Source organism: Tenebrio molitor, chromosome 3 (genome assembly GCF_963966145.1).
Source record: "Tenebrio molitor chromosome 3, icTenMoli1.1, whole genome shotgun sequence".
Lineage (NCBI taxonomy): Eukaryota > Metazoa > Arthropoda > Insecta > Coleoptera > Tenebrionidae > Tenebrio > Tenebrio molitor.
The window spans coordinates 6,352,239-6,379,512 of record NC_091048.1 but is presented as its reverse complement, the minus strand read 5'-3'; the positions used below and the strand labels follow the sequence as shown (position 1 = coordinate 6,379,512).

Below are 27,274 nucleotides of genomic sequence, written 5' to 3'. Positions count from 1 at the left end.
ATGGACACTGCAGTGACTGCTGCATTTTTCCCCACGTGGGACTTTGTAGCTTTAGAAAGTGTAGTTGTCTTTAAGATTTCAACAAGATAATTTTTCCACCGCTATTATATTTTCTATATTTTGCGTTTACAATAGCTCCATTGTGAAACCAAAAACAATATCACAACAACTGAAAGCAGTTGTATAATAGCGATAGTACAATTTAAGGTTATCATGTTAGTGCTGCCAGACTCCTCTAAAATCTAGACTAGAGGATTCTGGCAGCGTCAGCCAATGGACCTTTGCAAATAAGGATGCTCTTTGTCGCACAGTGACGACAGTGCGCAAAGGAATTATGCGTCCTATGAGACAACAAAGATGTTGACAGTTAGGTAGAAATAACTTCGACGAATTAAACCAACACAAACCAATGGAAATAAGTATTGCGGTCAACTGTTCTCTCACAATGCGTAGATCTCCTGCGCATATTTTCCATCTTTATATAAATGTAAAGGTCCATACGCGTGAATATCCCAAGTTTCAATCGTTTTTTGTCAACCATCATAAAATTCCCCAGAAGAGAATTTTAATATTCTTACTTTTCTACGTTTATGAAAGTAATCTCAAGAGAAGATCCTTTTTTATTGCATTTTATCACTATTTGTGTTGTATTTCTTGTATGTTTTTAATATATGTAATTGCTAAGGAAAAATAATGGTTGTTGTTTAATACTTTAATGCTCTGATCCACAAAGAACAAAAATGAGATGAAAATTATTTGAAAACTATCTATGTATTACATTTCCATGCCAAACAAATATTTTGAATTTTAAGAAATACTTTTTGAAAATTTAAAATTTTCGGTTAATTTTGGAAAATTTTTAATACATAGTTATTTGTATCACAAGGCTAGAAAATGCTATTTTGCAAGTGCAAGCACGGTTTGTGGAACAGAGGCGCCAACCGAGGCGGCACTAGTGAGAGCACTTGCAAAACATTTTCTAGCCGTGTAATACACAACATTTTTTCGGCCGACAATTTATTTAAAGCAAAATATAATAATTTTTGTTAAAAAATTACCGAATGGGGAATTTATTTTTCTTTCATTGGCAACATAAAGAATCCCAGAAGCGACAGTCACTACCAAAGTCAATCTATTCCTCAAATATTCAAAACCGTCGTCGTCCTCTCTGTTATTACTAAGAAGTCGCTTATACACAATGCATAGCTTGCCATAAAGGATACAAATTTGCCCGACATCGATATTTTACACTTAAAAAATTGTCCAAAAATTCCACATGACATTGACATTTTGTGCTGCCAACCAAAAATCTTTCATTAAAAATTCCTGTGTCGATTTTCTTGCCTAAGCAGGGAAATGCTAGTTTCCAGACGATTTAGACGAATGAAACATCAGTGTTTCTAGACGGAGGTCGAAAAACCTTATTTTTGATATGACAACATGAACATAAACAATTTAAAAAAATTATACATATAGATATCCAATGCAAACGCATTCGTTTCCGTAACATATTGCACTGCTGCGACCATTTTGCATACACTGTCGGCGGCACATATGTGGATGGCACAAAAATCCTCTCTCTACACGATGTTCCACTTCCTCAAAAACTACAAAAGAAAAACCTAATTAATTTCAGTTAGAACTTAATTCTGAACACTGCTTACCTTCCACATCTTCATGAAGCATCGCTGAAGTAGAAATAATGAAAAGAGCTGCTAGTAAAGCAAACAAAACGCTAATCGTCATTATTTTTAGATGATTGTTAATACTGCTTAGTCTGAGTCATATGCGAATATGATTCAAACTCGAACAATACTTGCAATTTTATATGTTTCTTTACTGTGAAGTTTTATCTTAGTTTTCAATATTCATACGGTTTCTAATTGTTATTAATTAATCAAATTATGTAAATTTCAAACAAGCTTTATTTTATAACACCATAGAGCATAGAAATTTAAAAAAAATAAAAAATCAATAAATACATATAATAAATATTGTATGTACACAAATGTCACTTTTCTATCCAAGGCAAACGCATTCATCTCCAGAACATGATGCTCTGCGATGACCACTCTGTTTGCATTGTCGGTGGCAGAGCCCTGGATTGCAGAAAAATCCTCTCTCTACACGGTGTACCGCTTCCTCAAAAACTACAAAAGGAAAAAAGGAAAATGTAATTAATTTCAGTTACAAGTTGATTCTGAACACTGCTTACCTTCTACATCTTCATGAGGCATCGCTGAAGTAGAGATAATGAAAAGAGCTGCTACTAAAGCAAACAAAAAGCTAATCTTCGTCATTTTTAGGTGATTGTTGATACTGCTTAGTCTGAGGCAGATACAAATATGATTCAAACTCGAACGAGACTTGCAATTTTATATGTTTACCAAATGGAGAGGTTATCGTCGGGGGCAAAGGAATCCCCTTTACTGGGAAGTTTTATCTCGGTTTTGTACAATATTGGCGATACGTGATCGTGCTTACCACGTTTCACCTACACAGTTGTCCTTTTTTATTACTGTTCATTTGTAAATAAAAATTCTATTATGTTTCTCTAGATAAAAAGCGATAGGGTAAAATGAAAAGATTTTTAGATATTTAATTTACAGATTTAAAAAATAATAGTACACACTTACTTATATTCTACAATGAGCGTATAATGGTGGTTATTATTCATATTCAAGAGGATGAAAATTGCAACACGAGCCGTAGGCGAGTGGTGGAATCATCCGAGTGAATAATACCCATTATAGGCGAGCTGAAGACTATACTTTCTCCACGACTATACCAAGAAAAAACAATCTTGGAAAATTGAATTTAATTAGATTTTTTATATTTGATAATTAAAATTTTACCTCGTTTGGCCGTTGCTAAGCGATGCGCGACTTATTGTTTACAAACGCATCCGATTGGGAATCTGCCATTGGACAATGAAAATACGAGGGATGTGATTGGCCGACAGCCGTGGATTTCAGTATATTCTATCACGGGGCATGGAATTGATGTCATTCTTTCATTGAATATCTCCAACAAAAATGCTTTGATTCTTTAATAGTTAGTTTTAATTTAATTTTATCCACTACAAAAATCAAGGTGACCTGATTAGAACAATGAAAACAAATTAATAAAGTACCAACGTACCAAATAAGGCAGAAAAATGTTCAGTTATGTTATTAACAATCACAAATAAAAAAGAATAACATTTTTGTTACGATTTCAAAACAATTAGGTAATAAATGTTATTAATCAAATTAAATGTTTACAATAGGTCACCGTTTTGTTCAAACAACAGTACAACTGATTCCCATGTTCGTATTTTGAACATTTTGAAAAACCTCTGACCTAAACTTTTTCACACCTTTAATTAATTAATTAATTAATTAATTAATTAAGATTGCTTTAAAGACTTTAGTGTTTGACTGATTTTGTTCATTAATTTTTTGTTATGGGAAATACACGATGCTTCAAAGAGTGTATTTTATTAGATACAAACATGAATTTCCCAAACATTTAATTTTAGAATTTCAATTACTTATTTATCACAACTGCACTTCAAGTGCGATAATGAATGCAATACGCAAACAGTTCATGACCTCAACAAATCGGGAAAAAGTAATTCCCCTAGCTTGTTCTCCAGTCTTCTGCGATTAGCAACATGTATAAAAGACAAACGATTCACTCTCACCTCATATCAACATTTTACTTAGTCACAGTACCAGTGCCAACACAAATATTTAAAATGAAAGTTACCATTATTTTCGTTTTAATCGCCACAGTCTTTGTTTTGACTGCCAGTGCCTTTTCTATTGCCGAACAAGGTAAATTTAATACATTTTTATACAAGACGATAAAATTGAATTTTATCTTCGAGAACGTTTTTCACGCTCGAGAAGATAATTAAATTTTATCGTCGTATATAATATTCTATTTTTTTCTATAGCATTTGTATTTTATTGTTAAAACATTTTTTTTAATCATTACTAGAGATATTTTCATATTTGGTGGCGGAAACAAAAGACTGAGAAATGTCACAAATTTGTATTGTCAGTGTCAAATTTCTCAAAGACGTTCGTGATTTCGACAGAAATGCAGCAAATTGGCAATAAGAAAGTTATTCATCGTCGAACTAGAGAAATAATTTGTAATACGTTTGATTATATGAGAATAACTTTTCCTTTTGAAACACTGACAAAAATTGGTTTCCTTAGAATTTGTTGGTTTCCTTAGAATTTGTTTTTTCAATCTATTTAGCGAAAATTTAAATTTACCTAGACATTCCTTTTTACGGCGTTTATGAGAAATTTGACACTGACAATACATTTTTGTGACATTTCTCAGTCTTTTGTTTCCGCCACCAAATATGAAAATACCTCTAATCATGTCAGTTTTTAAAATCTCGTTAGTATGAGTGTTGTTAGGATAATAAAAAAAATTAATTACTTTATCTACCCTTGCTGTTAAAGTAGCACTTTATCTACCCTTGCGGTTAAAATGCTACTTAACTTTTTGATTTGAATAGATAAAACATCTGCTATAGAAAAAAATGATTTTTGTAACAAAACATGACTTAAGTTTTTTTTACAGAATCAGAATATGAATTTGGACGTAGTAAGAGGGCCAGCTGCGTCGACAACATATGCAGACTTGAGTGCAAATTGAGGCACCCTTCTTATACTGGATGGTGCATTAAAGGACAATGCGACTGTTTCTAAAAAACTTTAAGTTCCTATTTATAATAGTGCAATTCTTATGACTTATATTAAATAGATGTTTTTATTTTATATTCTTTTGACTTTTATTTATCTGTATACGCTGTAGTGTTGTCCTGTTTGCCACACTGTATGACATAATTGGCAGCACTTATCCTATCAGCGACTACTTGAATCATAACTTATCTAATCTTCTCGGATCGACGATCAGTTAGGTAAAAGTCGCGCTCGTGCAAACATGGCATATTTGATAGAATTCTCTATAATATCTCTCTCACTACTAATTATAGCAATTTTTCTATTGGTAAATAAAAACCCTCCAGCAATTTTGAACATCTATCAAAGACCCAACGGATTCTTCTGGCTCAAATTTATCTTCATGTTCACAATTCTATCAGCTCAAAAGGTTTGCTATAAATACAATCTTAGTCACATTTTACAAGCAATTTCTAGTTGATTCATAAAACGAAACGTGTACTTAGGAGAGGCAACTTAACCAAAGAGTTTCTCGAACTTAGTGAACTCGACAAAGCACAGAAGCTCTCGCCACATCCGAATGTAGTGTTTTCAAAACAAGTGCCGTAAAAATGCATTAATTTGAAATTTCTAGGCCATCGATGCTGTGTATTTTAACGGCGCCAATAAAAGTGGTGACTATTTGGTTGTAGGAACTGCACGAAGAAAAAATAAATTAGTTGATGGTTTCTTGTACCTCATGGTCAAAGATTCTGGGCTTGGACTGTTGGAAACACCGAAACTACCAGGGACTTCACTGTACCAAATCGAAGAGGTGGAGGAGTACGAAGCTGAAGGGATTAAAATATCCCCAGAATTTCCAATGCAAAAGTGGAAAATTTCCTATGAGGGAGAAATGAAGAGGCACAAAAATCGCAAGGAAGTGGTTCACGTGAGGTTAGAAGCGGAGTGGAGTTCTGACTTGCCATATTTCAATTTTGATACCGACATGGACGCTTGTGCGATGGCCAAATCGATGGCCTACGAGAAGTTCAGTAAAGACTATTTTGAAAATTTGAAAGCGTAATTAGAATCAAACCTTCCAATTTTTCTCTTCTACTGAACAGTTTGCAGTAACCACCAGACCCATTACGAGCAACATGGAGACATCAAAGGTCGCGTCACGATCAACGGTCACATTTACAACATCGATATCAACGCTTTAAGGGACCACAGTTTTGGGCTACAACGCGAATGGAGGAATTTCCACCGATATGGGTTGCACTTCGTCACTGCTGAAAACGGTGACAGGTTCAACGTTGGGATGATCTGCTTGCCCATCTCTTTCTCTCGGTAGAGTCGCAACAAATCACGAATAAAAATGTCATCAAAATTTTTCAGATTGACTATAGGTTATGTGTACTCAGCTGGTGATAAGAAAATTTATCCTGTGACGTCTTGTGATTTGCAATTGTACCAGCACGGCGAGGATGGTTGTCCTCCTGTCGACTACGCCTTCAGTTTTGAAGCAGGTGAGCAAGAGGGTAAACTGAGGTGAATTTATGTTTTAACGATTGCTTCCAGGAGGGAAGCGGTATACGATGCAAGTAAATGTGGTGCATTCTCCCCATTTTTATTTGAGTAAAGATTGGGAAAGCAAAGTGGTTGAGAGGTTGTGCACTTTTGAGATTAATGGCGTGAAGGGATGGGGTGCGGCTGAATGGCAGTATAGAAATATAGATGGGAAAAATGTGCCAGATTTTAATGAAAATTAAGTGTTGTTATTTTTAATTAATTGTCTTAATAAATATAAATAAATAATTCTCTAATCGTTAACTGTGCTTGGTTTACGATATCTTTCTTTATAACATTTATTTTATAAACAAGTTTCGTGTCAATGTTTGTTGCAATGTTTATTAATTTTAGTTAAATAAGCGCATTTTGCAACGCGCTAACCAGAGTTTAAACTACGGTTTTAACCAATACGTTATCAGGAGTGCAGAAAATACAAGAGCGTAGTAGTTGTGATGCAAATTAATAAAGAGCGATCAAATTAATTTATAATCGAGTTATCTATGAATCCGAAATTGTATGTCGTTACTTGAACTCCACGCTCCAATAAATACAGGTTAAATCTCGACATATCAATCGCAAAAGACATGGATGACTCAATTACAATTTAAATTGATCGCTCGAATAAAGTGCACAACGTGATGTCGGCAACACACAATACTCCTTCGGTGCGTCGTTGCAGCGTCTCTTTCACGTTGAGTTCAAAATAATTTGTTTGGAGTTTAGTTTTAGATAAGACTTCATTGGCAACATAGTTTAAGAGAAAGTTACTTGTATGACATTTTTAATTTTCTTGTGGAGGTATCTAACAACATTTCTTATCGATTGGGGAACGCGGTGGCCAGTCAATTGCTCCACGACGTCCGACACATCTTCCAGGAAATGTGGCGTCAAGATATTGACGGACGTTGATTCCAAAGTGAGGAGGCGTCGCATCTTGTTGAAATCAAATATCTTGATGGGGTACATTTGCTTCGTGATTATCTGGAAACATTATTGTCAGAGCTGGCACTAAATCAAATCGCAAAAAGTCCAAATAACTTGCTGCTGTAAGGTTTCCTTCAAAAAAGTAAGGCCCTGTTAAATGCGGTCCGATTATTCCAATTTAAATATTTAATTTCCCTTGGCGTTGACTGTGAGAGTCTTGAGTCCAGTGAGGATTTTCTCTTGACCAATACCCTGCAATTGTAACGATGTACTACTGTCCCATTCGTGCAAAAAGTGGCTTCGTCAGAAAATAGGATATTATTTAAAAAATTGGGGTCTTCATCGCAGCGTAACATTAGTTTTTCGTTGCAAGCGGCGGTCTGGATCCTGGATTATTCTTGAACTTGAAATGATGATTTTTTTTCTCTTCTTTTTTCTCTTTTTTACTCTTTCTTGAACAACTTCACGACAAAAGAGTGGTCCACATTGTGATTTAGGGCTAGTTGCCTTGTAGAATGGTGAGGATTTTCTTCAGCTTCAAGTATAACAGATGTTATGAATAATGCGGCGTTTCGCACTATATTAATTTACTCGACTGAATAAATAAAACGTGTTGAATGAGATTATACATGTATTGGTCAGCTTTCTACGGTAGTTACAACAACAACCCTTAAAACTAGCTATGTACAAGGTATTTATGTACAGGGTGCAGGTACCCAGGAAAAACCCTATTATGCGCACTCGGCCAGAGTGGCTGGTTGGTCCCAGGTGCTTGAGACATGGGAAAAACCCGGCGCCTTTGCTGTCTCCGACAACAGATCTAATCTGGTTTCTTCCTTTACTGGAGGTCGACCTTGCCGAGGCAAATCATGGACGGATCCCGTTTCAGTAAATTTGGCAACCAATTTACCTACTGTGAAACTTGCAATAGGCGGTCTATCAGGATATTCTTGGTTGAATAATTCACATGTTTCCTCATGTGTTCTTAGCTTATCACCATATCCAACCATTGTTAAAATTTCTATTCTTTCCCGTTCAGTTAAACGTGCTTTTTTTTGTTAACGGCAAAGAGAATTAGCTTTTAAAAAACTTGCTAAATGCCTCTTTCACACTCTCATTAAAATACTCTAGTGCTGTTTTTAAAAAGTCAAATTTACGAGTAATAGTTTTTGTTTCATCCGTCAAATGTGATACAGACGTGATAACGAAAATTTGCAAATACATAGTTGTTTAGACAACGAGTGTTAGAAGTGCAACTTTTTTCATACGAATGAAAAAAAAAGCACGCTAACACGAGTTGCCTATAATAGTTATTTTTATATTAAGTGCGTGAAGAGAGTGTTTTTTGTGCATGAAAAGGTCTTTTACGCCGAGACGAAGGTCGAGGCAGTATAAGCCTTTGAATGCACAAAAACATCTTCACGCACGAAATATAAACAATATTTTTTCTATAATTGATTCAAAAAATTGAAATTAAAAATTCAAATTTTTGAAGGGACTCTGAAGTTTCAATGCAGTGACCATGTTGCTAGGTAACTAATAAAATACAGTGCGTGAAGTGAAACACAGAAATAGTCGTGTGCGTGAAATCGCATTTCACACACTGTTTTGTATGGTTTCTATGGTTTCGATCTTACTAACAATGCAAAAAGAAATACACGTTAGAAAATGACCCACTTCAGGCACCGATAACTATGCGTGAATTTCAATTTTTTGAATCAATAATAGAAAAAATAATTTAAATTTCATTAAATCAAAACCTATTTTAACTGTAATTTTGTGCTTCCATTTTGGTCAAGTGCGGTGCCGGTTGTGATAACCAAGGAAACGTTATATGTTTATTGAAATTATTTTTATTGTCAGTTTTATGTAAAGTTAAGTTAAAACATGTAATTTTAACACATGTTTTCTTTGTCGAAAATTATGCGCGATTATTATTAGATTGTTAAACATTAAAAAATAGGGGTCTACACAAACAATTAAGTAAATCACTCGTCTGATTCAACGAAAAGATTAGATTTTGTCGTTAAAAATTTAATGTAAAATTTGAAGGTATTTGAGCAGTTACCCTTTGAAACAATTGATGATTAATTGCCAAGCAACATTTTGTACACCCTTTAAAGTCTGTCAAAATTGGGCGCGCTTTATTAGAAACGCCAAATTGTGAAAATTTATTGAAAATACTCTAAAAATAGACTACAGCGGCAGAAATTTCAATATTGTTGAAAAAGGAAATTTTTTTTGCCTATGTGTCATAAGTACTTCAATGACACAGTTCGTTTCCTCGTGGAACACTATCCAAATGTAGGCTTCACAAAATGTAAGGTTAAGAGAGTCGTCAATTTATTTCAAGACACAGGAAGCGTACGTGAACTACACTCACCGGCAGAAAAAGCGGAACACCATTATTATTTAAAAATCTATCGTCGCGGTATGTGGTTGTTCTTTTTCAATCAGTCTCTTGAAACCTTCTAACAGCTCTGTGACGACTAGCAAGAGGAACCTCAATAGCATTAGCTGCACAACGGAAACAACAACAGTCTTCAACCAAAGCTACTGCTCTGGCAATATTTACACCAGCTAGAGGCATTTTTTTACGTTCTGCACTTAAATTCGAAGTTAACAATAATAAAAAATTACAAAAGTTATAAAAATTTAACCAGGTTGCTTGATTATTATAAAAATGGTAAATTTAAGAAAAGAAAGTTTTTAAGCAAAAAATTGGTTTTTATGCGAAATTGCTAATAAAATAGCCTATGCTAATGCTCAAGGTTATGTTTGCTATCATCGCCTCCTGGTCAAAATACATCAAAATAGGTATTATGGGAATAATTTGTTGTTGACTAATTAGTGTTCCGTTTTTTTTTGCCGGTGAGTGTAAATTACATTGCTAAAATATCCCGATCGTGTTTTAGTCCTTTATGGAAGAATTAAAGCATCCAGCATAATAAATTACGTCCAAATGTTGTCTTTAACTTTGTAAGTGTTTGTAAGGTCAGCAAGATAAACGTTAAATATTACACCTGCGCTTCTGCGAAAAGGGATGACCAAAATTCTGCAAAATTGCGCGTTTGTTTCATACGCGTCTACGTTTTTGCATTTGCAGCCACGTTTAACATAGTTTTTTGCTTTTTTATTGCAAACCAGACGTCTTTCAAGGACGAGTTTTTCCCTACAGCATTTTTTATTGACGATCAATTTTTTATGTAAATCTTAATTGATTCAACATTTTAAAAAGGCATGTAAAATTACGTTTTTAAGCCTTGGGTGATTTCATTAATGGGATTGTAAGAACAATTAAACGAGATGGAAAATCTTAGTAACGATTTATTAACTTCTAAAATAAATCTGGTAAAATACAATAAACGCACGTGACTTCACGTTATGCTTGTACAATGGCGAAGAGAGAATGTCTCCCTTCTTAACATTTTTAGCTTATATACTACCCCCATCCCCAATATTTCACCACCGTGGCCACGTACACAAAAATGTTGCCAGGCCAGGGATATGACCATTTATGGTCATATCAACTATCACACCACCGTGTTTTCCACCACTTGGGCCGTAAGGGGTGAGGGTGTTCTCGCATCATCTTCCACATCATCATCCACGTCGACTTGATGACGACGACGAATTGTATCGCATTATGTCGCAATTTCATGGAGTCGAAGATTTTCTTCACCGTCTAAAATATCTGCATTTTAAATTTCACAAAAATCCGCTGGAAAATAACTGAGTTATTAGGCTCGAAAGTCTTAGCTGAGACACCCTGTATATTTCTAACACATTTTATTACAAATTTTAAACTGTAGTCTTAAAAAATTCAAAAAATAAAAATTTCCGTATTAATTTTTGCCTAGTTTATTTTCCTTCCTGTTATTGTTATGTAAAGTTTCTTAACGTATAACTTTGGAAAGGACTGGTAATAAAGCTTATGGGCCTGCAGCAGGAGGAGACATTTTCTATTTTTTTTTCCAGGTTTAAGGGTCATGATGATTTGAGAAACTTCCCAGGTGCTGGAGAAGTAGTTGATCTCTGTACTGCATTGAAGATGAAAGTTTATAGCATTTTTCAGACAGGTCTTGTAATATTTTCCAGACATAAAATTAAATATTGATACCTTTTTGATGTTTATTACTTTCATTATTACTTGTTTTATTTCTTAATTCTTAATTTATCTTTGTGTACATCTTTTTTGTTGTTTTGTAGATCAAGTTATCCAACCTTCATTATTGTCTTCTGATAAACTGTTAAATCTCTTTTGTGTTTCAAGTTCAAAACAAAATCATCCTTTCTTCACTCTAACAAACAAATTAAAAATGTATTATTTTCTTATCTTATCAGTCGTATAAATTGGTCGCTTTACGGTTAGCATTTCAGTTATATCTGTTTCACTCGGATAAAAATGGATCTTGGAAAAAGTGACGCTCGTGTTAAAAAATTTCCAGTAGAATTAACTAGTTTTGATGGTGTTATCCTTCCAAGTAAATATGAAGAAGTGAAGAAGCAAATCGACAATCTGGAAGTTGATGAACGAGATGTCTGGATTTGCAGCTATCCAAAAACTGGTAATCATTTATTAGTTTATATGATGTTTTGTTGAAAATTATCAATATAGGTTCAACGTGGACGCGGGAAATGTTATGGATGATTGTCAACGATTGTAATTTCAAAGGAGCCGAAATTCCTCTTAATGAACGAAGTCCGTTTCTGGAGTAAGAAAAAAGCTATTTAAATTATATTCCTGATTTCTTCCAGATAATATAATTATTATGAATTTTGTTCCAAACTTTATGTTCAGACTGTATGGGTATTTTGTTTTCGACCAGAATGGAAAATTTTCTGAAATGGCTAAATTTCGTGTATTTTTGCTTTGTTGTAATGAAAGTGTTCAGTTCCTATTTATTTTATTTTCTTCTCTGATATCTGACGGTGTGCAGTCTAGCTCCATCTCCGTCATTTTAAACACAATTTCAAATCACACAGACCGAACAAAGAATATGACAAGCATGACAAATTTAATTACTGTTCAGTATATGTAATAAATATTGCTGTAGAATAGTAGATTATATCATTAAGAGTAGAAGTGAGTCTTTTTGTGCTAAGCCCAGAGAGTCGGCAACTGGGCGAAGTACAAAAAGACCTTCTACTCTCAATACATACTGTTTTATCTTCAAGCGGATTACAAAAAAATATCAGACACGAACTCATTTATTTTCTTTTGCTGCAGTTACAGTAAAATGACAATTTTCAAACTTACGAATTCATTTCCTTTCTTCTTATCATCATTATTTTAAATATCTCTGTAAAACAATTTGTCTTTTACACCCCCCTGTGGTACATTTTTTTGTACACATATTGTTTTACTTACGCAGAAAAGCGGGGCTTGATGTACAGGATGCATCGTATACGAATGCGCTAGAGCAGATAAAGAATCGAAAAGATGGTAAAGAACCGTTGATTATCAAAACTCATTTGCCTTTCAAATTACTACCGAGGGAAATCACCAGTGAAGTAAAGAAGCCGAAGGTAAATGAACATTCTTTTCTTACATCAAAGCATCATTTCTTTTCTTTAGATAATCTACATAACACGCAATGCCAAAGACACTTGCGTATCTTACTATCATTTCATTAAACTCGTTTGGGGTTATAGAAGTGACTTCAGTGAGTTCTGTGAATTGTTTTTAGGAGAAAAAGGTAATTATTGTTACTGTTTTGCAACTAAATGAATAATTGATAATTGAAGCTCCATATTCACCTTTTTGGAATCACGTTTTGCCATTCTGGCAGATGAGACATAATCCAAACGTTCTGTTTTTGCGATATGAAGAGATGAAGAGCGACTTAGGTGAAGTTATAAGAAGAGTGTCTCAATTTCTGCAAAAACCGATGACCGATGAGCAAATCGAGGTGTTGATTCGTCATCTCGATTTCGACTCGATGAAGAAAAATCCAGCTGTGAATTCCGCAGCATTACATGAACCGTTGCGCAAATTACATCCGGAAGGTAGACTTCTCAGAAAGGGAGTAGTTGGAGATCATAAGACAATTATGTCACTAGATATGCAAAAAAGATTTGATGAATGGACAGCGAGCAACATCCAAGATACAGATTATTATTCGATCTAAATTAATGACTGAGTCTGTTGGCAATGAAACAAATGAAAAATATTGGTGTTTTTCTATTTCGTAATTGGCATTGACCGGTTGTTTTAACTTGACACGACATTAAAAAAAAATAGGTTATGTCGAGTATGTTTATGCTAATACAAAAATGATCCTTTAACGGTAAATGTCAAATTCGCTTGTCAACTCTGTCAAAGCTGAAACCGGAAATGCGTTTAGATTACAGTGGTACCAAAATCATTCAAATTTTCATTGTTACCAATAGACTCAGTCATTCTTGATCACGTTGTATAAATAACTAAGTTAATTAAGTACGATGCGATAAAAAAAAATTAGTCAAGTTCAATATTGTACCAAATTTATTGTCTTATGTTGTGAAATAAAATTGTTTGAATTTTCCTAACTTTTCCTTCCCGACAGGGACAACCACAGGGGTAGTTACCCTTGTGACATCTCCTCGGAAAAAGTCTTGTGATGCATCATTTAAAAGATCTTTCAATTCTTTTTCCAGTGATTTCATAAGTAAATTTCACTAATTGTTTTATTCTCATATTCAAAGTCATTTTCCAAAAAGAAAATACCATTCGAAAACATGTTTGAGATGAACATTATTTTACAACAAAATGGAGCGTCATTGCACTATTTTAGCCACGAGATCACTTGAACCGAACACATCCAAATAACTGGATTGGCAGAAGTCGTCCAATCGAGTGATCAGCTCGTTTATCCGATCTAAGTCCTCTCAATTTCTTTTCTGAAGATATGAAGAATCATAGGTTTACATAATATTACAACCTGAAAATGTGAGGAAAATAATTAAACTGTTACTTAATGAGATTTGCTCATCTAAAAGTATTTGTTTGTTGTCATTTCCACAATTCTTTAGGTAGCCTTCTGCAACTGTTTTGATTTAGTTTTCATCAAAACTCTTCTGGTAATAGCCGCTGCTACTTTACAACACTACGCTATGTCACAATCATCACTCTCTTTCGTTGCTAACTTGCTTAATATACTTCTAAGGTAAAAACCGAAACATTTGTATAAAACTGCAACTTTAAATGCTTTGAGAAATTATTATTGTCGCAAGGATTTTTTCCAAATATCACCATATAACAAGAGGCTTCTTTGGTTAGTAAAGAAGAAAATATGTTGTATTTGATATTAAGTCTAATTCTAACGATAGTAAAAAAAATACTGTGTGCGTATCTTCGGATATGGCTTGTTTGTTGCACTTGGTAAGTTTTCAGTTACAATTAGGTACCTACAGGTATTTTCATATTTGGTGGCGGAAACAAAAGACTGAGAAATGTTACAAAAATGTATTGTCAGTGTCAAATTTCTCATAAACGCCGTAAAAAGGAATGTCTAGGTAAATTTAAATTTTCATTAAATAGATTGAAAAAATCAATTCTAGGAAAACCAATTTTTGTCAGTGGTTCAAAAAAAAAAACAGAATGTGTCGTAAAGACGCACGATAGAAGTGAAACTTTTGTATTACAGGGAAACATTGTAATTATTCATCAATCACTTTTAAATAGCATATTCACAACAAAATTGTATATTTTAATGAAGAAAATAAATTATAAACAACCATAACACTAAACAAAATCGAAATGCGTAACTCATTGTTCATTTTTAAGCCTCCAAATCAAAGAGAGGACATTATCGATAAATGCCGTGAGTGTGACAAAGACAGAGACACTGCTTCCACTCGACCCAATAGTGTTTACCCCCACCACTTTTCGTCACACAAAAAGGTTGCTGATCAGAATTTCAAGACCCTCCCATAAAAAGTTTCACTTCAAAAAGTTATTCTCATATAATATAACCAAACGTATTACAAATTTTGTCTATAGTTCTGTCGAAATTACGAACGTCTTTGAAAAATTTGACACTGACAATATAAATTTGTGACATTTCTCAGTCTTTTGTTTCCGCCATCAAATATGAAAATATCTCTACCACATTAAATTATCCTCAATTTCCTTGTAGTTTTCTTCTTGTTGTTAAGATAGTTTTGACAAACACAATTTCATTTAACCAAACGAATATGACGACATTTATATCAAAATTCACGAAACTACATAGTTATTGAATTGTTTTGAATATGGATTGTCAAACTCAAGGTTGCTTACAACTTATGATTGAACTGTACATTAGTGAGATCTGTCATAAATTCCAATAACCTTATTGGCGCGTTTAGTTACTTTTGCTGGTAGTGCCAACTTAACGACAAGTCCCCAATCCACATCCATAACGTTCCAGCTATAACTATGTTTTACGTTTTTCAAATCAAAAAACAAATATCCACGTAAGCTTGCAAATGTATTGTGGATTGCATTTTCAATTCCGTCGGCTCGTTATCACTCGTGGACAAGGCGATCAAATTAATTTGTAATCGAGTTATCCATGAATCCGAAATCATATGTCGTTACTTGAACTCCACGCTCCAATAAACACAGGTTAGATCTCGACATATCAATCACAAAAGACATACGGATTCAGATCCATGGATGACTCGATTACAAATTAATTATTTAATTTGATCGTTCGATAGTTGAAACACAACTAAAGTCCATTCATTTAGTATTGAACTTTTCAAGGTCAAATAATTTAATTTTTTGGCCCTGTAATTATGTTTTGTAAATAGTGATATGCAGGTAAACACCGTAAACGTTGAATTGAGCATTGCTAAATCACATTATGTTGGTTATATGCATGTCACTATTTACAAAACATAATTACAGTGACAAAATTTAAATTATTTGACCTTGAAAAGTTCAATACAAAATGAATGGACTTTAGGTTTAATGATTGTGTGTCATACTTTCAATTTTCTGTCAAAAAATTACTCAACCAGAAATTTTCGAAGAAGCAAGATTAAAAAAAGATAAGTAAAGCAAATAGTTTTACTGTCAAGTTTTCTCTCGGATAGTCAGATAGCCACTTTTTTGTGTGAGAAAATGTAATTTTCATATGCGTATTATTGGTTGCATATAAAACAATTTTTATATTTTTATATTGTTTTTTACCATATTTTTTAGGAGTTAGCTCGTTAACAAAGAAGCAAAGTTGAGAATTCTTTGTGTATGGGTGTGTTCCCTTGTTATATGAATTAGAAAAAAATATACGTAAATAGTCGTGGTAAATAAATATGTTTGCAAAACAAATAAGTAGTAATATTCAGAAATTAATAGTTAGATTTTTTGTTCTTGTAGGTATCGAGCGATCAAATTAATTTGTAATCGAGTCATCCATGGATTTGAATCTAACCTGTGTTTCAAGCTGCGTTTATTGGACCGTGGAGTTCAAGTAACGACATACGATTTCGGATTCATGGATAACTCGATTACAAATTAATTTGATCACTCTTTATTTTGTACCGCGCGATCAACAATTATGTAGTTAGATAAGGGGCGGCTATGACTTTGACAGTGTCAGCTTTTTCGTATCTTTGATAACTCAATTAATAAACGTCAAACAACTGTCACTATGAATCAAATTTTAACTCAAAAATGTTTTTTACTTTAGAACATAAAAGATTCATCATCGAATCGTAATGGCGTTTTCAATAACAGAGAATGGACATACAGCGCTGTTGCCTGTTTGATCGAGTTTCAGTAAAAATTTCCAAATTTAAATTGAAACAGGTGTATGTATGCAACCCAAAATACTTCCGTGCATCCAGAGCAGCTGAAAGTCTAGATTTGGAAATACGTTTAAAAATTCAAAGGCTTCTTTGATCTAAATAATTGTTGATCGCACTGTACAACAAGTATAGACCATGTTTCTCTATTTTATTTAGATTTTATACCGGGTGTATTATGAAAAATCTTTGGTGCTGTAACTTCCTTATTTTTCATACGATTTTAATAAATGATGTGTCAAACAAAATCGTTTTAAATGAGCTACAATTTGAATTGATCCAATATTTGTTCTTGAGTTCTGTTTTTGACAGGTGATAGTCAACTTTTTTTTCAAATTGCACTACATTGTAATGATTTGAATACATTACTTTTTCCGCCAAATATTCGAACCTGCGCAAAACGGTAACAAATGTGGTTGTGATCGTCATCGAATCGGAGGAGCCCTACGTTGTGTCTTTCTTTTGCGGGAAAAGGTTCGGAATGCAAACGATGAGGGTTCCAGTTGGAAGAGTGCCGCAAATAAAACACACATGTGAGGGACGCAAAATGCCTTTTATTAAAAATGCCTGTAATAACTTTGAGAAAAAAAAATTGAAATGAATACAAAAGGACAGAAATTAAGTTTAATGAAGTACAAGAAATTAACTAGTTGAGTACATCACAAAGATAAACGACAAGATGAATGCAACAATATTTAAAATAACAGAGAACGGGTACATAACAGACAAAATGACAGGTTAAAGCTTGCAAAACGAGTGAACCAATTATGGTGAAGTTATTACAGACAGGGACGGATGAAAAACCCTCTTCAAAAACCGTATCCCAGGTATTACTCATATTTTACAATTTGATTAATGGTATAATGGTTTAATTTGGAACTACGCGGTCAAGGTACGCCAACGGGAGCTTAGAGCTGGAGGTAACAAACTTTCGGCCGCGAGGGGACTCAGAAAAATAATCTGAATCGTCTTGAAAGCAGCGACATTTATAGGTACTCCGGGTATCGCGTGTCGGACTACTGTGTACCGATCAATTCCGAGTGATATAAGCGTTCGGGGTTGTACGATGAGCTTCTCAGAGTCGCGTAGAGCAGAACTTGTTCCACCTTCCCCAACCAATCGTTTCCGACAAACTCCCGAGGTCCCTATAACTGCGACGGGGGCTTCACGTCAACTTCTCAGAGTCGCATACAGCAGAACTTGTTCCGACTCCGTTATACGGTCCTACATAACCGTCGCCCCCACGGAAATTTGACTAAACAACCCCCCGACCTCCTGAATGTCACCTAGCCCCCATGTACTTACAACATTTTAACTTTAACTTTTCCGAAATCTAGCAACAACACAAAGAAAAACCCGAGTTTAATTCAATCAAACAAAGAGTAACATTAACCGATGAGAAAATCCAGCAAAACAGATCGCCACATTCAACAATGATAAAATAAGCAAAGCAAAACGCAACCTTAAACCATGATAAAATAAGCAAATCAAAACGCAACATTAAACAATGAGCAAATAAAAGAGAAAAAAACGCCAAAGTTAAGTAACGATAAAATAAAAAACCCTTTAAATGGCACAAATCCAATAACCACTGGCTGGTCGAGTACCGTTAGAAAATGTTAGTGAAAGCAAAACAAAATGGACGCGCGCGGCTACTAATTTTCGAAATTACCAGATCGTCAAAAATAAAAATGAACCTTCCGGGGAAAACTTAGGGATAACGTTTAAAATTAACAAATGGGAGCTTCTAAAAAGAAACAGCATGCAACAAAATGATATTTATAACATACCCTTACCACGTGGTCCTGGTCCAAAAAACAAAAACAAAAGGCAACGAACGTGGGATAAATTACCCGTGTGGATTAAAAAAACGCCGGATTCTTCACGGGGACACAAAATAGCTACTCGGAACGGTAGTGTAATTGGTTCAGATTTAACTTACAAATTTGAGAAATTGTATCGCTCTTCGCAAGAGGTGTTCGTTTCGAAAAACCAAACAAAAGTACGAGCGTCTAGCTGCAGGGATAAACCCTCCAATGAAAATCTAGAACAAAATGCGCATGCGCGAGTACAAATTTTACAGGATAACTTGAATGAACAAAGTTTTAGCAACGTTTCTACAGGGTGAGTAATTATTATAAATGATTGTAGTCCAAGCAGGCCATGCCCATGTTATGAAATTTTTGCCGCTTTCATGTGAACTGTCAATTTTTGTCGCTGTCAGTGTCATTTTTAGGTGAAAAGTACGGTGATGAGTATTTTTTTTTTTTAATTACCGATTGAATCCAAAAATATTGAGTTGTTTTTCACCTAATTTAACTCCTGGGTATGAACGGTGTGTACTCACTTAAATATTTACATCATTTTGATGTTTTTTATACATATGGAGCGGCAACCATAAATTTTATCCAGTTTTTAAGCCTACTTGGACTACAATCGTTTATAATAATAATAACCCTGTACGTATTGCCCTGCTGGTATTGTTACGTTTAGCCAGCAGAGCTAAGAATCATTAAAGAGTACCGCACTATATTCACAGACGCAATAAATATCACAAACTCAACGGAAGAGGGAAAGCGGCCTACCACCAGCTACCGAAATGCATGCAGCCACCCTACACCACTCTTCAATTCTTCATGCACTCTGTATCTGTACCACACTACTGCAAACGCACCATATCACAGTCAATTGGCGGCAAATTTTAAATGCTCCAACCATCCCACGTTTCTATTGGAGGGTTTATCCCTGCAGCTAGACGCTCGTAACAAAAGTGACCTCCCCTCTTCAACCACCCGCGCGAGAGCCCGCTTCACCCCCGCTATCTTTCCGCTCTCCCTGTTGCCAACTCCCCAGGATTACCAACCCCATCCCTTAGTACCGAGTCTAGCCGCTAGTACGTTCACATTTGGCGCGCTCTCGTGGCGGTACCGAGAATTAAAATTTAAATTTTAAACTGGGTCACTACACCATCAATCGCATCGCTACTTAGAATTTACAGTTCCAGTAACCATCACCGAAGTTTCCACGAATTATTTATTCATATTTAGTCAGTGTAAGTGCTTTCCGACAGATTTATGACATTATACCTAGTTACCGTTCCTTTGCCCCTGACGAAGCGGTGATCGTTGAACAGAAACAGCTGGATGCTGGACTGTAGGACGAAGATACGATGTGATCAAGAATAACTGAATCTGTTGGTAACAATAAAAGTTGGCAAATTTGATATTTACCAAGAAAGGTTCATTTTTGTAATAGCAAAAATATAACTGACATAACCAAAAATGTTTTTAATGTCGTCTCAAGTTAAAAAAATCCTGTCAGTGCCAACTACGAGACAAAAAACACCGGTACTTTTCAATTGTTTCATTGCCAACAGACCGTAGAGGGATACAACAGACTCAGTCATTGTTGATGATCACGCTGTAGTATACTCCGTACGCTGATAAATTGCACGTTTTTAAATTATAGTTCCAAAACATCCATTCGAACAATGTTTCAGGAAACGTGTTTTGTTATAAACTGTTGTTGAAATTACTGATTCTTCGAAGATGAATGTTATAATAAATGTTTTTTCACGATCGGGAGTAGAAATCAACTTTTCGGATGTCAACATCGTGACAGAAGTAGAGCATTTTCTCCCTAGGGAGCCATTATGCTCCCTAGGGAGTTTTCATTTTTTTGACAGTTGTGACAAAAATCTAATGGGAGTTTTCATTTTTTTTTGACTGTTGTGACAAAAATCTAATTGTGTTGTCAAGGCAACTACTAATTCCATTAAATTCATCGAAAGATGACAACTCATTTGTCATCATTTTTTTATTCTTAAAATTTGAGATTTTTGTGCTGTTTCTACTCCCTACCGTGAAAAAAATAGTATATATACTTCTGGAGAGAATGCTCATTTTTCCCTCGGTGCTTTGTAGCCCTCGGGCTTCGCCCTCTGGCTACAAACTGCACCTTAGGAAAATCATGCATTTCTCTCCCTCAATATACATATAATATACTATTTTCTATTTGCGTGGGTGACAGAGCTGTTACAATACCAAAAACAGAATCGTAACACCTGAAAGCGGTTCTATAATAGGGGTAGTACAATTTACTAAAGTCTAGAGGATTCTGGCAGCATCAGCAAATACGCGCTAATATCCCAACAAAGCCGACAAAGGTTGCAATTGTTTTTTGCCAACCATCATAAAATTTTCCAGAATTTTAAAATTCTTACTTTTGATTTAAAAACTGCTCGAAAGGTGCAAAATATAAAAAAAAGTATCAAAAAACCCGTTTCATGAGGCGTTTATTCCATTCGTCCTTTATAAAACTTGCGCTTTGCGACTCGTTTTATAAACTTGGAGTCATGAAATAAACACTTCCTTATGAAACTGGTTTTTTAATATAGGTACTCTTTTTGGGCGCTATTCTACTTTTGACTGCATTGAATTTATTTGTGTCTCATACCATCATTATCAGAATAATAACTTTGTAATTCGTCGAGGAAACGAGGCTTTCACGACCGATCTGTTCCAAAATGAGAGTTTAGTTTCTGGGTATTTTCTGTCAGGTAGAAATGCAAATAGACGGTCAACAATCCTGGAAACCAGCGGAATCTTATAATTCAATTCTAAATAAATTTGTTGCGGGTAAAAGAATAAATTTTTCTTTAAAAGGATCTTATGAAGGTAGATGCAATGCTGCAACAATTAGTTATCATACAAAAGGTCAATTTATTTCCCCGATATCTCAGCACTGTAAGTTTGATTCGCGAGTTCTGGGACACCTGTATACATATAGGCTGTCCCAATATTATAAAAACACTAAAGTTATGTTTTTTTTAAATGGAACCTACCCAGTTTGATTTCATTTTTGGATTCTACTCTAAATTGTGAATCAAATCTGCACAGGTCGTTTTTACTTATCTGCCATCGTTTTTGATCAGTGGCGCTTTACTTACCAGAATTCCGAATTGCAGGGGTCCTTTCGAAAATTCGTACCTTCCAAATAGTTGCACATAAATGAAAATAATTGACGCTGTGTGATTTCTGAATGTTTGCTGCCTCTGTTAAGTGTTTACTCCATAACGTGCTTAGTCGCATATGCCTACTGCGATTTTTTAAATATAACAAACTAAAAATGTCAAAATCTCATTTTTTTCAAATGGCACCCCCCATTTATTATTGCACTGGTCGAAAGCTTTTTGACAAGCTTTCCAACAGTATAGTCGAATGTGAAAATCTAGGGTGCTATCTTAAAATCACTAAAAATCACTGAAATAATTAAATGTTCAATTGTTAAACACTGTTTCACTGAAATAATTAAATGTTTAATTGTTAAACACTGTTTTGTTGGTTGATTCATTTTTATGGAGTGACTATATTGTGTGATTATCTTTTGTTAGGCCTACTAGATTTTTGCATTGTCTTTTTAAATGAAAAATTGCACCAAATGTAGTGATTTTAGGATAGCGCCCTAGATTTTCAGATTCGGCTATACAAACCTTATATTGTTCAAAAGCTTGTTAAAGAAACTTTCCACCAGTGCAATAATAAATACGGGGTGCCATTTGAAAAAATTGAGTTTTTGACATTTTTAATTTGTTATGTTTAAAAAATCGCAGTAGGCATATGCGACTGAGCAGGTCGTTGAGTAAACACTCAGCAGATGCGGCAAACATTCATAAATCAAAAAGCGTCAATCATTTTAATTTATGTGTAACGATTTGGAAGGTACGAATTTTCGAAGGGACCCCTGAAATTCGAAATTCTGGTAAAAAAAGCACCACTGATCAAAAACGATGGCAGATAAGTAAAAACGACCTGTATAAATATGATTTATAATTTAGCATAGAATTCAAAAATAAAATCAAATTGGGTAGGTTCCGTTTAAAAACATAACTTTAGTGTTTTTATAATATTGAGACACACTGCTATTTTTTCCAGGTTTAAGGGTCATCATGATGATTTGAGAAACTTCCCAGGTGCTGGAGAAGTAGTTGATCTCTGTATTGCATTGAAGATGAAAGTTTATAGCATTTTGCAGACAGGTCTTGTAATATTTTCCAGACATAAAATTAAATATTGATACCTTTTTGATGTTCATCACTTTCATTATTACTTGTTTTATTTCTTTAGTTCTTAATTTATCTTTGTGTACATCTTTTTTGTTGTTTTGTAGATCAAGTTATCCAACCTTCATTATTGTCTTCTGATAAACTGTTAAATCTCTTTTGTGTTTCAAGTTCAAAACAAAATAATCCTTTCTTCACTCTAACAAACAAATTAAAAATGTATTATTTTCTTATCTTATCAGTCGTATAAATTGGTCGCTTTACGGTTAGCATTTCAGTTATATCTGTTTCGCACGGATAAAAATGGATCTTGGAAAAAGTGACGCTCGTGTTAAAAAATTTCCAGTAGAATTAACTAGTTTTGATGGTGTTATCCTTCCAAGTAAATATGAAGAATTGAAGAAGCAAATCGACAATCTGGAAGTTGATGAACGAGATGTCTGGATTTGCAGCTATCCAAAAACTGGTAATCATTTATTAGTTTATATGATGTTTTATTGAAAATTATCAATATAGGTTCAACGTGGACGCGGGAAATGGTATGGATGATTGTCAACGATTGTAATTTCAAAGGAGCCGAAATTCCTCTTAATGAACGAAGTCCGTTTCTGGAGTAAGAAAAAAGCCATTCAAATTATATTCCTGATTTCTTCCAGATAATATAATTAATTATTATAAATTTTGTTCCAAATTTTATGTTCACACTGTATGGGTATTTTGTTTTCCGAAATGGCTAAATTTCGTGTATTTTTGCTTTGTTGTAATGAAAGTGTTCAGTACCTATTTATTTTATTTTATTCTCTGATATCTGACGGTGTGCAGTCCAGCTCCATTTCCGTCATTTTAAACACAATTTCAAATCACATAGACCGAACAAAGAATATGACAAGCATGACAAATTTAATTACTGTTCAGTATATGTAATAATATAGCCGTAGAATAGTAGATTATATCATTAAGAGTAGAAGTGAGTCTTTTTGTGCCAAGCCCAGAGATTGAAGACCGTGACGAAGTCGAGGTTAGCAACTGGGCGAAGCACAAAAAGACCTTCTACTCTGAATACCTACTATTTTATCTTCAAGCGGATTACAAAAGCAAAAATTCAGACACGAACTCATTTATTTTCTTTTGCTGCAGTTCCAGTAAAATGACAATTTTCAAACTTACGAATTCATTTCCTTTCTTCTTATCATCATTATTTTAAATACCTCTGTAAAACAATTTCTCTTTTACATCCCCCTGTCATTTGTGTTTCCTTTTTTCCAAATTACTTACCATATTCATATTTAGAACCAAAGTGAGATGGTACGTTTTTGTACACATATTTTTTTACTTACGCAGAAAAGCGGGGCTTGATGTACAGGATGCATCGAATACGAATGCGCTAGAGCAGATAAAGAATCGAAAAGATGGTAAAGAACGGTTGATAATCAAAACTCATTTGCCTTTCAAATTACTCCCGAGGGAAATCACCAGTGAAGTAAAGAAGCCAAAGGTAAATGAACATTCTTTTCTTACATCAAAGCATCATTTCTTTTCTTTAGATAATCTACATAACACGCAATGCCAAAGACACTTGCGTATCTTACTATCATTTCCTTAAACTCGTTTCGGGTTATAGAAGTGACTTCAGTGAGTTCTGTGAATTGTTTTTAGGAGAAAAAGGTAATTATTGTTACTGTTTTGCAACTAAATGAATAATAATTGATAATTGAAGCTCCATATTCACCTTATTGGAATCACGTTTTGCCATTCTGGCAGATGAGACATAATCCAAACGTTCTGTTTTTGCGATATGAAGAGATGAAGAGCGACTTAGATGGAGTTATAAGAAGAGTGTCTCAATTTCTGCAAAAACCGATGACCGATGAGCAAATCGAGGTGTTGATTCGTCATCTCGATTTCGACTCGATGAAGAAAAATCCAGCTGTGAATTCCGCAGCATTACATGAACCGTTGCGCAAATTGCATCCGGAAGGCAGACTTTTCAGAAAGGGAGTAGTTGGAGATCATAAGACAATTATGTCACTAGATATGCAAAAAAGATTTGATGAATGGACAGCGAGCAACATCCAAGATACGGATTATTATTCGATCTAAATTAATGATTGAGTCTGTTGGCAATGAAACAATTGAAAAATATTGGTGTTTTTATATTTCGTAATTGGCATTGACCGGATGTTTTAACTTGACACGACATTAAAAAAAAATTAGGTTATGTCGAGTATGTTTATGCCATGGCCTCCTTGATCGAAAGAGACCAAGTCTCTTATAAGAGACTTTGTCTCTTTCGATCTAGGAGGCCATGGTTTATGCTAATACAAAAATGACCCTTTGACGGTAAACGTCAAATTCGCTTGTCAACTCTGTCAAAGCTGACAACCGGAAATGCGTTTAGATTACAGTGGTACCAAAATCATTCAAATTTTCATTGTTACCAACAGACTCAGTCATTCTTGATCACGTTGTATAAATAGCTAAGTTGATAAAAAAAAATTAGTCAAGTTCAATATTGTACCAAATTTATTGTCTTATGTTGTGAAATAAAATTGTTTGAATTTTCCTAACTTTTGTACCCTTGTACTATGGCGGACAATAAATTTAGGCCGGCAAATTTCTGACATTTCGGAAAAGTCAATGCAAGCGACCATTTATTGTCATTATGACTGATGTGTCAGTTTGTAAAACTGAAGGTTTTCAAGCTGTTTGGCGTTTCCTTCGCCTTTTTCGTAACTTACAGATCATGACGCACTAGCATAACTGATTTGTAGTAGCACTTCTCTCTGGTGCACGCTTCTTTTCCCAATTTTAATTTTGATTATCGCTGTCACGATGACAAGAATGGCAAAAATCGAAAATGGGGTTAGTTGAACATAATGCCAGCTTCACATTTTGATGTCAACTCAATGACAGGCCGGCCTAAATTTATTGTCCGCCATAGTACAGTCGATGGACAAATAAAACTGGGACAAAAATGACAATCACATAAATTCAAAATTTACAAATCTCCATCGTTTAATGACGGCTTTATCACAAATAGGTTAACTTTGGTATGACATATTATATAGAAACTGACAAATATATTGACAATTCAACAGTGTGATTTACATAGCTTAAATTTCAAGTGTCCCAGTTTTATTTGTCCATCGACCGTACATCTCCTCGAAAAAAGTCGTGTGATACTTCATTTAAAAGATCTTTCAATTCTCTTTCCAGTGACTTCATAAGTAAATTTCATTAATTGTTTTATTCTCATATTCAAAGTAATTTTCGAAAAAAAAATACCATTCGAGAACATGTCTGAGATGAACATTATTTTACAACAAAATGGAGCGTTATTGCATTATTTTAGTCACGAGATCACTTGAACCGAACACATCCAAATAACTGGATTGGCAGAAGTCGTCCAATCGAGTGATCAGCTCGTTTATCCGATCTAACTCCTCTCAATTTCTTTTCTGAAGATATGAAGAATCATAGGTTTACATAATATTACAACCTGAAAATGTGAGGAAAATAATTAAACTGTTACTTAATGAGATTTTTGCTCATCTAAAAGTATTTGTTTGTTGTCATTTCCACAATTCTTTAGGTAGCCTTCTGCAACTGTTTTGATTTAGTTTTCATCAAAACTCTTCTGGTAATAGCCGCTGCTACTTTACAACACTACGCTATGTCACAATCATCACTCTCTTTCGTTGCTAACTTGCGTAATATACTTCTAAGGTAAAAACCGAAACATTTGTATAAAACTGCAACTTTAAATGCTTTGAGAAATTATTATTTCCGTAAGGATTTTTCTAAATATCATCACATAACAATAGGCTTCTTTGGTTAGTAAAGAAGAAAATACTCGTATGTTGTATTTGATTTTAAATCTAATTCTAACGATAGTAGAAAAAATACTGTGTGCGTATCTTCGGATAAGGCTTGTTTGTTGCATTTGGTAAGTTGGCAATTACAATTAGGTACCACATTTAATTATCCTTGTGGTTTTCTTCTTGTTGTTAAGATAGTTTTGACAAAGACAAATTCATTTTACCAAACGAATATGACGACATTTATGTTAAAATTCCTAAACTGCACAGTTAACTATGTTTTATATACGTTTTTTAAATCAAAAAACAAATATCCACGTTAGCTTGCAAATGTATTGTGGGTTGCATTTTCAATTCCGTCGGCACGTTATCACTCGTCAAATTAATTTGTAATCGAGTTATCCATGAATCCGAAATCGTATATCGTTACGTCACAGTAGGTTACGTGAACTCCACGC

General features: G+C 34.4%; 3 protein-coding genes and 1 long non-coding RNA gene across 4 annotated transcripts; 3 read left to right on the top strand and 1 right to left on the bottom strand.

The window, feature by feature from the left end:
• Nucleotides 1–278: 278 nt before the first annotated feature.
• LOC138125314 (uncharacterized) lies at nt 279–2,870 on the bottom strand. The gene is made up of 4 exons (XR_011157408.1): nt 2,856–2,870; nt 2,216–2,802; nt 1,665–2,150; nt 279–1,607 (listed from the first exon to the last, which is right to left on the bottom strand). It is a non-coding gene; the product is annotated as an uncharacterized lncRNA (long non-coding RNA).
• A 775-nt stretch (nt 2,871–3,645) lies between these two features.
• On the top strand, nt 3,646–6,500 carry LOC138125309 (uncharacterized). The gene is made up of 7 exons (XM_069040558.1): nt 3,646–3,818; nt 4,585–5,115; nt 5,163–5,267; nt 5,320–5,747; nt 5,799–6,017; nt 6,066–6,196; nt 6,249–6,500. The coding sequence occupies exons 2-7, from the start codon at nt 4,948–4,950 to the stop codon at nt 6,437–6,439; spliced, it is 1,242 nt and encodes a 413-aa protein (XP_068896659.1). The 5' UTR covers nt 3,646–3,818; nt 4,585–4,947; the 3' UTR covers nt 6,440–6,500.
• Nucleotides 6,501–11,524: 5,024 nt separating this feature from the next.
• On the top strand, nt 11,525–13,688 carry LOC138125310 (luciferin sulfotransferase-like). Its single transcript, XM_069040559.1, has 5 exons — nt 11,525–11,731; nt 11,782–11,878; nt 12,539–12,692; nt 12,742–12,862; nt 12,912–13,688. The coding sequence occupies exons 1-5, from the start codon at nt 11,569–11,571 to the stop codon at nt 13,292–13,294; spliced, it is 918 nt and encodes a 305-aa protein (XP_068896660.1). The 5' UTR covers nt 11,525–11,568; the 3' UTR covers nt 13,295–13,688.
• Nucleotides 13,689–23,229: 9,541 nt separating this feature from the next.
• Nucleotides 23,230–25,559, top strand: LOC138125312 (luciferin sulfotransferase-like). The gene is made up of 5 exons (XM_069040560.1): nt 23,230–23,464; nt 23,515–23,611; nt 24,340–24,493; nt 24,543–24,663; nt 24,716–25,559. The coding sequence occupies exons 1-5, from the start codon at nt 23,302–23,304 to the stop codon at nt 25,096–25,098; spliced, it is 918 nt and encodes a 305-aa protein (XP_068896661.1). The 5' UTR covers nt 23,230–23,301; the 3' UTR covers nt 25,099–25,559.
• Nucleotides 25,560–27,274: the final 1,715 nt, after the last annotated feature.

Excerpts from the sequence above, each read along its gene's own strand:
- LOC138125309 (XM_069040558.1), top strand. The coding sequence starts at position 4,948 with ATGGCATATTTGATAGAATTCTCTATAATATCTCTCTCACTACTAATT. Across the intron at positions 5,116-5,162 it reads CAATTCTATCAGCTCAAAAG|TTGATTCATAAAACGAAACG; the intron begins GTTTGCTATAAA and ends AGCAATTTCTAG. Across the intron at positions 5,748-5,798 it reads TATTTTGAAAATTTGAAAGC|TAACCACCAGACCCATTACG; the intron begins GTAATTAGAATC and ends AACAGTTTGCAG.
- LOC138125310 (XM_069040559.1), top strand. The coding sequence starts at position 11,569 with ATGGATCTTGGAAAAAGTGACGCTCGTGTTAAAAAATTTCCAGTAGAA. Across the intron at positions 11,879-12,538 it reads GAACGAAGTCCGTTTCTGGA|AAAAGCGGGGCTTGATGTAC; the intron begins GTAAGAAAAAAG and ends TTACTTACGCAG. Across the intron at positions 12,693-12,741 it reads GTGAAGTAAAGAAGCCGAAG|ATAATCTACATAACACGCAA; the intron begins GTAAATGAACAT and ends TCTTTTCTTTAG.
- LOC138125312 (XM_069040560.1), top strand. The coding sequence starts at position 23,302 with ATGGATCTTGGAAAAAGTGACGCTCGTGTTAAAAAATTTCCAGTAGAA. Across the intron at positions 23,465-23,514 it reads TTGCAGCTATCCAAAAACTG|GTTCAACGTGGACGCGGGAA; the intron begins GTAATCATTTAT and ends TTATCAATATAG. Across the intron at positions 24,664-24,715 it reads ATTGTTTTTAGGAGAAAAAG|CTCCATATTCACCTTATTGG; the intron begins GTAATTATTGTT and ends TGATAATTGAAG.